This window comes from Papaver somniferum, unplaced genomic scaffold (assembly GCF_003573695.1).
Source record: "Papaver somniferum cultivar HN1 unplaced genomic scaffold, ASM357369v1 unplaced-scaffold_18, whole genome shotgun sequence".
In the NCBI taxonomy this organism is placed as follows: Eukaryota; Viridiplantae; Streptophyta; class Magnoliopsida; order Ranunculales; family Papaveraceae; genus Papaver; species Papaver somniferum.
In genome coordinates this window covers 970,904-981,188 of record NW_020627707.1, presented here as the reverse complement: position 1 = coordinate 981,188, position 10,285 = coordinate 970,904, and the positions used below count along the sequence as shown (strand labels likewise).

General features: G+C 44.1%; 1 protein-coding gene across 1 annotated transcript; it reads left to right on the top strand.

The window, feature by feature from the left end:
* Window positions 1-4,904: 4,904 nt before the first annotated feature.
* On the top strand, window positions 4,905-5,471 carry LOC113337804. The gene has a single exon (XM_026583388.1). The coding sequence runs from the start codon at window positions 4,905-4,907 to the stop codon at window positions 5,469-5,471; it is 567 nt and encodes a 188-aa protein (XP_026439173.1).
* The last annotated feature ends 4,814 nt before the right edge of the window (window positions 5,472-10,285 follow it).

The following is a 10,285-nucleotide window of genomic DNA, read 5'->3' as shown; positions in this document are numbered from 1 at the left end:
ACTGCAAAGTCTTCCTGTACTAAACTGTCTAGTCTGAACTATGGCTTAGTAATTGCACATGACCTGCAAATTTAGGGTCCCACTTTTCTAAAGAAAAACAAATTAAGTATCATTCCATATATTGCAGGGAAGGTAATGGTGACGCGACGATCTGCTCGCATGAGCCAAGGTGAAAATGGTAGAGCCCAACTAGAAGGACTCGACGATATGGAGACAGGAGAGGCTCTGATGAATGGTGAAGTCCCAGGCGAGGGACAACCCGATGACCAGTATCGGGAAGGACTAACTGATAATTCTAACTCCGAAGGTGAGGGAAACCCCTTCGAGAGGCGTGATGATATTCATCTAACTCAACCATGAGGGTTGAACCGCTTTCCAAGGAAAGCGACGAACCAGGAGGTCAAGAAGGACAACCCTTCAGACCTCGGCGATGCCAATGCTGCCATCGCAGCCATCCTGAAAGCCCAAGAATCTCAGGATGAGAGAATGGAGAGACTAGAAAGGCGTAACAGAAGGCTTGAGCGGAGAAACTGCAGGCTGAAAAGAAAAAAAATAAAATAAGGTGCCACTCACTGCTATTGAAGAGATCCCAGAGGAGGAAAACCCCTTTGAACATCTACAAGATGACGAACGAATTAACATCCCTGACACCTCTAACGAGGAAACAGCGGATCGCTTTCCCAAGGGAATCAAAGGTGTACTCGATCACGAGGATAGTCCATCCGAAGGGTCGTCAGACGTCGACCCCAAATATAGACGAGAAAAGAATCGAATCGACGAAGTTAAAATCAACTGCGAGGCCGAGAACCTCGCAGCCATAAACCCAAAGCGAGGGGATAACTCGAGGTCAACTCGTTCTAATATTGTATCATACACTGAACAATCAGACAATGACTCAGGGCGATCAAGGCATTTCCACCATGAACCATCTTTCTCTCCCGAGAGAGTTCTGGGAAGAAGAAAGAAGGCCGAGACAAGACGAAATGATAACCAACTCCAAACCCGACTCAACCGGCTTGAAGCGATGTACAGAGAAGCCACAGGGAAGTAGGAGAGCAAGAAGCTGGCGGTAGTCATGTAAGAAGCAGGAAAATCCCCCTTATCTGAAAATCTATTAAGGTTGCCATTTCCAAGAAAATGCTCCCTACCGATGTTCACATCCCCGTTCACCGGAACGGGAGACGTAATTGAACATCTTAGAACCTATCGTATGACACTGACCCAACGGGATCACTACGATGTGGTATTGTGTAAATTTTTCCCTTCCAGTCTGAGGGATGAAGCCCTATTATGGTACAACAATTTTACCAAAGGCTCAGTCAAATCGTTTGCTCACCTATCTGAGATGTTTTTAGAAACATACATTCATAATAGCAGGGTCCGACCAGAAGTCGACGCGTTGTTCCAAATGTCTCGGGGGCCAAACGAGTCGCTCCAATCCCTGGTGACACGGTGGAGGAAATTATGTGCTGAGATCGGAAATGTCCCTGAGGAATATGCGATCTTGGGCTTTAAGAATAGTCTTAGAAAGACAAACCCTCTCTTTGTCCGCATGTATGAAACCATGCCAAAGAACTTGGGTAAGCTATGAGAAATCCAAGAGGATTATGTGGCCTTGGAGGAACTCCAAGATGGAACTTATGAAAAGATGGCAAAAGGAGCTAGTAGAGGAGAAAATGTGGTAGAGCCATAGAACCCTCAGGCGCCAGCCCAAGGAGCGGGGCGATCCAACAGCAGATCAACACAGTTCGACAAGCATCGGACTGGAGGATGGAAAGGGAGAGACCAGGCCCAACAAAAGAAGAGAAAGTTCGTAGACCCAGTCTACACGAGCTAAACACCCCCATATCCGAGATCCTCAAAACGATCGACGGAAAACACAAAATCACTTACCCATGGAACAGAGGTCAGCAACCAGAGCGAACTAAAAATAGAGCTGACTTCTGCGAGTTCCATCAATTCCACATCCACACGGCAGACTCGTGTAGGGACTTAAAGAAGGTACTGCAAGATATGATCAACGAGGGGAAGCTCCAAGAATACATCGCACAACCAACAATTACGCCTACCGCTGGGGCACCCATACATCGTGTGGAGATCCCCCGCGAGGCACAATATTTAGGTTGTAATACTATATCACACTCGGTGATAACCACTCCCATACGAGAAGGAAATATTACAGGGCGAATCCACAAACGAAACTTCAAAGGTGATGAAGTTTTCAGTGTATCCAGAGAACCTCCAATGGAGGAATAAATGAAATTACCCATTAGCTTTTCATCCTCGGAGGCACCTGATGGAGGACGAAACCATAACTATCCACTGGTGGTCACGATGGCCATTGCACTCCCCGAGCACGAGGGCGAGGAAGGAAAGCCCAAAGCGCTACCATGGGCACTGCCCAAAATCTTGATCGACAGAGGCAGTTCTGTCGAAATTTTGTTCTATGAAACATTCAAACAAATGGGTCTCAGGGACGAGTGTCTCATACCCTCTTCTTATAACATATTTGGCTTCAATGGGTCATTAACCCGCCCAAAGGGCGAGGTAACGTTAGAAATCCAGGTGGGAAAAATCCTCACCCGAACCATCTTCTGTGTGATAGATATACTATCTCCCTACACAGCCAATGTCGGGCGATCCTGGGTCCACGGGATCAAAGGAGTGGCCTCGACTTACCATCAAAGGCTAAGATTCCGTACGCCTGATGGAGTGGCGAAAATCATTGGAGACTCCGGCGAAGCAAAACACTGCTACAAAACGGAAGTTCAGAACGACGAGAGCAAATTAAACTTTTCCAGAGCAAAAAAGAAGCGAGCTAACAAGCCAAAAATCAGGCTGAAATCGATGTTTATCTAGCTAGAACAAACGAGGCAAGACGATCAAACAACGAACCTGTAATGGATAAGGACCTCCCATCGGACTCACCCATGGGACCCATACAAAACCTCTCCGATATAGGAGAACTCAAATCAAATTTCTCGGCCTCGGAGCCAACCAAGGAAGTAAACATCAGAACACCCGAAAACCCGGGCATTATAAAAATAGGGACACTCCTCAGCGAGGAAGAAGAATAGAAACTAATAGAAGTTCTAAGGGAATATTCCGATGTCTTTGCATGGCGCATGGAAGATATGCCAGGAATAGACCTAGAAGTATGTTGTCATCACCTGAAAATCGATCCGAAGCATAAACCCATGCGGAAAAAAATGCGAAAGGTGGCACCAGAATACCATGAAGCCATCCAAAATGAGCTAAATAAAATGGATGCATCAGGGGTAATACGGGAAGTACAGTATCCAACATGGTAATTGTACCAAAGAAGAATGGGGGAGTAAGAATCTGTATCGACTTTACTGATCTTAACAAAGCCTGTCCAAAGGACAGCTTCCCACTCCCTAACATAGATCAACTCGTAGAAGAAACCTCAGGATACGGATTGCTATCTCTCATGGACGGATATTCTGGCTGTAACCAGATCCCCCTCGCCGAGGAAGATCAAGAGCACACCGTATTCTTCACTCCTCGGGGTCTATACCGTTATACCAAAATGCCATTTGGGTTAAAAAACGCATGGGACACTTACCAGAGAATGGTGGAAAAAATGTTTGACGGCTGGATACATAAAACCCTAGAGGTATATGTAGACGATATGCTTGTTAAGATTAAACTCCCACAAGATCATGCAAACAATCTTAAGGAGATCTTCGCACAAATGAGGAAATTTAACATGAAAATCAATCCCGCAAAATGTGCCTTCGGAGTAACCTCAGGAAAATTCTTGGGCTACTTGGTCACCAAACGAGGAATCTAGGTTGACCCCGAGAAGGTACGAGCCATACTAGAAATTCCCTCCACAACAACGGTCAAAGATGTACAAAGACTAAATGGTCGGCTGGCAGCCTTGGGTAGATTCATCACTAGATCATCCGACAAATGCAGAGACTTCTTTAATACCTTAAAAAAGGGTGAAAGATTTTCATGGAAAAATGATTGTGAAGAAGCCTTTCAAAAAATCAAGGAATATTTGGCAAACTTGCCAATTCTCTAAAAGCCCGACCCAGGTGAAAACCTCTATATCTACCTGTCGGCGACCAATATTTCGATCAGTGCAGTGCTCACTCGCGTAGACAAAGAAGTAGAGAAACCAATTTACTTCATCAGCAAAACTCTGACGTCAGCTGAGAAAAACTATTCCAAGATCGAAAAAGTAGTGTTATCTCTGGTCTACGCAACACAGAAGTTGCGCACTTATTTTCACGTACACACAGTGACAGTCATCACGAAAGCCCCCATAAAGTCTGTACTCGAACATGCTGATAGAGCAGGCAGGATCTCTAAATGGGGAGCACAAATCAAGCAATTTGGCGTGAAATACCAAGCCCAGACGGAAATTAAGACCCAAGTGGTGGCAGATTTCCTAGCCGATTTCCCGCTAGACGACACCGATGAGATCCAGGAAATTCCGGGAATGACAGACGAACTAGAGGACCCACCCGAATTTCTTCGCTCCGAAGACCCAAACCGATGGGAGGTCTTCGTCGATGGGTCATGCAACTCGGAAGGGTATGGAATCAGAATGGTGTTTACAACCCCGACCAGTCGACGAATCGTCTACAGACTGAGGCTCGAATTCACCACCACTAATAATATAACCGAGTACGAGGAAGTTATACACGCTCTTCGAGTTATAATTGTGCTAGGAATCACTGACGTACGACTCAAAAGTGACTCGCAACTCGTGGTCCGGCAGATATATGGAACGTATCAGGCTTCGGATCCATGTTTGCAACAATATCTCCAACTCGCCAAGCATTACATTGAATAGATACCAAAAATCACATTGTGCCACCTAAACAGAAATCAACAACAGGTACGTCGATGCATTAGCATTCATAGCTTCCATGACGATAGATCTCGAGGCTACTAACGTCGGGATCGAGAGAGTCCTACTCCCATCCATTCCCATTGAGGGAAACATGGACATCCTCACTGTATACTCAGTAGCTCAGGAGGAAAGCCTACCCGAGGATGACTGGAGGACACCAATCATAAAATACTTAGACGATGGGCATCTCCCAAGCGACCAGCTAATTGCGCACAAGATAATATCAAGGTCTGGGAATTACCAACTCCGAGATGGTGTTCTATACAAAAAATCCTACCTAGGACCTCTCCTCAGATGTCTCTCATTCGCAGAGAGTCAAAGCATATTGAAAGAAATACACTACGGTTACGCAGGAAACCATAGTGGAGGACGATCCCTCGCTCACAAAGCGAGACTACAAGGATATTTTTGGCCTCGCATGAACGAGGACTCAAAGCAAATGGAAAAAACTTGCATTGAATGCCAAAAATTTGTCAAGATAAGACATGCACCTTCAATGGACTTAAAGTCTATTATAATCCCTTGGCCATTTGCCAAGTGGGGAATTGACATTGTCGGACCCCTGAGAGCCGGTACTGGATAGAGAAAATATTTAATCGTGGCCACAGACTACTTACTAAATGGTTGGAAGCCTCCTCTCTAAGACACATCAGAGACCATGATGTCTTTAAATTCCTCTTCGAGCATATCATATGTCGTTTCGGTATCCCAGCCGCCATTGTATCTGAGAATGGGACCCAACTCCGTGGGAAAAACATTGATCTTCTCTTCAATTGTTTCAATATCAGAAAAAATAAATCTACACCCATCTACCCTGAAAGCAATGGCCAGGTGGAGGCAAGAAACAAAACCATCTCCGACGTGCTCAAGAAGAAACTTGACAGATACGGAGCTAGTTGGTGTGAACAATTTCACAATGTCTTGTGGGATTATTGAACCACCAGGAGAAAAGCAACAACGATGTCTCCCTTCGCCCTCACATATGGCACAATGGCGATCATACCAACAGAAGCAATAATCCCCACAACAAAGACCGAGGCATGGGAGAAAAACCTGACCTCGGACATGATACTCTCCAAATTGGAAGATCTGGAAGAAAACAGAGATATTGCTCTCCAAAAAATAGAAAACTATCACAGAAGATTGGCTCGGGAATACAACAAACATGTTCATCAGAGACAATTCAGCCCAGGAGATAAATTTTGGCGCGAGATTCCACCCTAACAGCGCGAGTCAGGAAAATTTGCACCCATATGGGAAGTCCCACTAACAGTCCTAGCTAAGGCGGGAGATGGAGCAACCAGATTGCTCAAACTGATGGCGAAGAACTTGAACGCCCATGGAACATCAAATACCTAAAAGCTTACAATGCTTAAGAGGACCAATCAAAAGTCCTAGAATGGGGCACGATCCCTACTTGTACACAGGTTATAGAACCTTACTAGAATGTACCAAGAGTTTATCAAACTCTCTTTTGAAGATAATAAAATTGCTCCTTTTGTGTTAATTTTCCCTTCTTTCTTTTTCTTTGATTTTATTGTTTTATCTATTTTTGTTTTCTGTTACTTTGTTTTCACCTTTTTATTTTGTTTTGTGTGCACTATTTTACTCATCCCTGCATTCCACGAAAGCCCATAAATCACTATGGCACGGTGCTAGCCACACCTTCCATTCTTTCTAGAATGATGCAAGTAATTTACCTAAGCTACCCGACACGGACACAGACCTAAGGTAATGCTATCACGATCACGAAATCGGGCGATGTCCTCTATAACAGGAGATATCCAGAATCAGAGTACTTGCCTCTGGCCGGGGAAAGTATCACTCGACTGACGTATCACCCTCCAAACCACAAGAGGGAGGTGTAGCCCAGAAACGGGACACTAGAAAAATAAATAATATATATATATATATATATATAATAACAAAGCCTGTCAGGCGAGAAGGAAAATACCTTATGTATGAAAATCCAGTATTATAAGCGATGCCTTATCCAAATCCAGGAGATGATCACTCTTTGGCTTTGGCATCCATGATTGGATTAGTATTACATACGACCACTCTTTGGAGCCATGCGTTCAAACAAAACAATCAAACAAACAATTTTGTGCAGTAAAGAAACACAATGACATAGAAGAAGCTTTCGGAAAGGAGCATCGCACCCACACCTCGCTGGAGCAACGGGCCCTTCACCCATCAGTTCCTCGTTCGAAACAAAATCCATGAGTTGGAACAAAAACGACCCCCTCTCTACGTACATACCTCGGACAGGAGCAAACCACTGGAGTACTCTGCTCAACCAACTCACCATCTCTCCGCTTACGCGACCAGCCTCCGATGCCGCGGCATAAAGGGGCAAGGTATATATATATATATATACATTTGAAAGCAAAAACAGTATTTTATACCCCAGCACCTCCAGAAGCAAATGTTTCTAATCCAAAACGTGCAAACATACGCACAAAATAAAGTGTTCCCAAGGCCAATCGTAAGAAGAAACACAATGAATAAAGTGTTTCCAAGCTTGCCGGTAAAAGGAAAAACAGTGATAAATACGAAATCCCATAACAGGAAGTTCAGTCTCTAGACGAACAGATGAGGCTAAAGACGATATGCGAAAAGATAGGTCTTTCCGAGAAGACGTTGGTGATGATCTAGAATCAGGAGCAAGAAACCCCGAAGTAACACATAAATAAGAGGACATACCATCATGATGAAGAAAACATGAACAAACACCTCGCCACCACGGGGGACGAGGAGGAAAAGGGCCCACATACAGGGAACCTTCTATAAAAACGACCTGAAGGAAAGAAGGGAGCAAAATGAAGCTCATAACCACATCACAAAAGAACCCTTCTTAAAAAGAGGGGGAAATCCTTGAAAAACCAACCGGTTTCTTTGAACCTAAGAAGGTCAAAGGCACTCCAAACTAGACGATAAGAATCCTGGAGGAAGAGTACAAAAGGAAAGATATCTCGCCCCCGGAGAATCTAAGAAAACCGACAGGAATCTTAGATCCATCCAACAAATATACACGTGGCGAGAAAAGTGGGACGGTTACATAGTTTTCTTCCCATCATGCCCTCGGCAAGTTGCAAAGAAAAGGGGCAAAATGTGTGGGTAAAATACCCGAAGGCCACGTGTCAACATCTCAAGGGATGAATACATGATAGGATGATAATATAGGAGCATCGAATCATCCTCTAAAAAGGATAGTTTGTCTCGGTCGAGGCAACTGCACAAACGTCACATGAATGACGTGTGTAAGGAAAGGTCTAATCTGCTCAGACGGTCAAGTCTAAAAAGCAAGACCGCATTTAATGAAGGATAAGAATAATACATGGGTAGTTCTACATCGTGACGGAAGGATTGGACGATATATACTAACGAACCCGAGGCGATAGAGCACGAGGTTCTCCATAGAAAGACAGCACGATCCAAAGAAGAGCGAGATAACTCGGAGGGAGAACCAAACAATCCATTACGAGGGACAGTATAGAACCAGTCCGAGGAAACCAGGACAATGGAGGACAGCTCACCAAACTCGGACGATCAAGCCACCACGAGTTTATTTTGTGTATAAATACCAATCCATGTACAAGGAGATGGACAACTGATGTAATCCTAGATGGTCTTTCTACAGATAATTCCTGAGAGAGATTTAGATAGAAAGAAAGTGAAAAATCTAGAAGAGATTTGTTACACTTTCAAGGGTAAGACCTCATAATCAATAAGAAAATATCTTCTTTCCCGTGGACGCAGGTCTTCATGGCCGAACCACGTTATATGCTTGTGTCAATCTTTACATTTCATGCTCTTTACATCTTGTTCATATTGAATCTTGTATGTTTTAGTAGTTTTTAGTCTTTAATTTCACTTGGGTGTATTAGTCAGAAAATATGCAACTACACTACTTGTTCGGCTATGGAGCATGAGTGTGGTGCGCCTAGTCATCTATTCCCATTCATGGACCAATAATGAATCCTTATTCTGTTCAAACTCTAGAAACTGTGTTCGTATGAAAAGGGGTATCGACCCTCTTATGTTTTTGTTGTTCTTCCGGCTCCGTGCTTTCATCCTCAGCATCTGGCTCCTCTTCGTCATTTGTTAGCGGTGGTAGATAGAGCATTAATGGCAACAAATAAATCTCCAATGGTTATAATCAACGGCAAGACAATCCAGGAGAACTCAAGGTAGGTTCTCTCGCATGTATCCACCCAACAGTACCATCGATCTTCTCCAAAATGTGTAATAAGGCTCTGACTCCAGAAGAATGAGTATCTAACCTCTCCAGTGTATTTCAAAATTTTCCAAACTCCATTGCGATCTTGGGATAGTTGGATGAAATATATGCTCGGCAATGATCATGTCAGGGCTAATCTTGGAGATTGTGGTTGCGTTGTTGGTACATCCTTGATTTTAGGTTATTTGGTGCCTGGACTTTCTGTTTGCAATCACGATATGCTGTGGATGCTTGCATGGTAGAAATCTTCTGGAGCCATTGGGTGAAGTAGACGAGCTGAGAGCGTTCCGTTGCCGATGTGCTGCTATCAAGTCTTTAAGGACTTTGTTACAAGCGACATCCTTTGAACCATCTTCTGAATCTTGGACTATTGCATGGAACGGGATGCGGTGAGCAGTCCCCAGTTATACTTCTGTTAGATCCGATGGTGTGGATGGATATGTGAATGTATCTTTGTGGCGTACTTTTGGGGTTTTTGATGCGCGTGTACGCCTCCATGTTGAGAAATTCTTGCGGCTCGTAAAACTTCGACAGTGATGATGTTGAAATCGGAAATAACCTGGTTGAGGGCAGTGAAGGCATCCCATTCTGGTAGTCCCCATATGTAATTATCTTGAACCTATTTTCTCGTGGAAGATGTGCTTCTGCTGCATTCACTGGTAAGGTGGTGACTGCGTTTAAGCTTCTAAACATGAAGGATGCTTCAGTCCCCAAGTGTATCCTACTTTAATTGCATCGCCTTGAATCCACGCCTATGGGATTTGATATAATTTTATCATACTCTCCTGGATGTGATGCTGGGATGCTTGGAATATCACATGGACAAAACATTCTTGATAACGAAGAGGTAGAAGTGAGGGATTTATGTCGTTAATCGTGGCTCCCTCTGTCTCTTCAAGAAAAATATTTTAGCCGCATCTCTGGGGTTATCTCATGAATGCTTGATTGTTGTCGGGTATGGACCGTGATGAGCAGTCCCCAGTCACACTTCTCTTTGGTTACTGAAGTTGATTTCTCTAAGTAGGCTTGGGATCCGCCGCTGCCTCGTAAAGTGTTGCAGGCGCCTTCTAGATAGAGAGGTGATGATATTCTTACGCTACACCTTTGAAGGGTGGATGAACTTGTCGTGGATATGATTTTTGGTTGACCGTGTC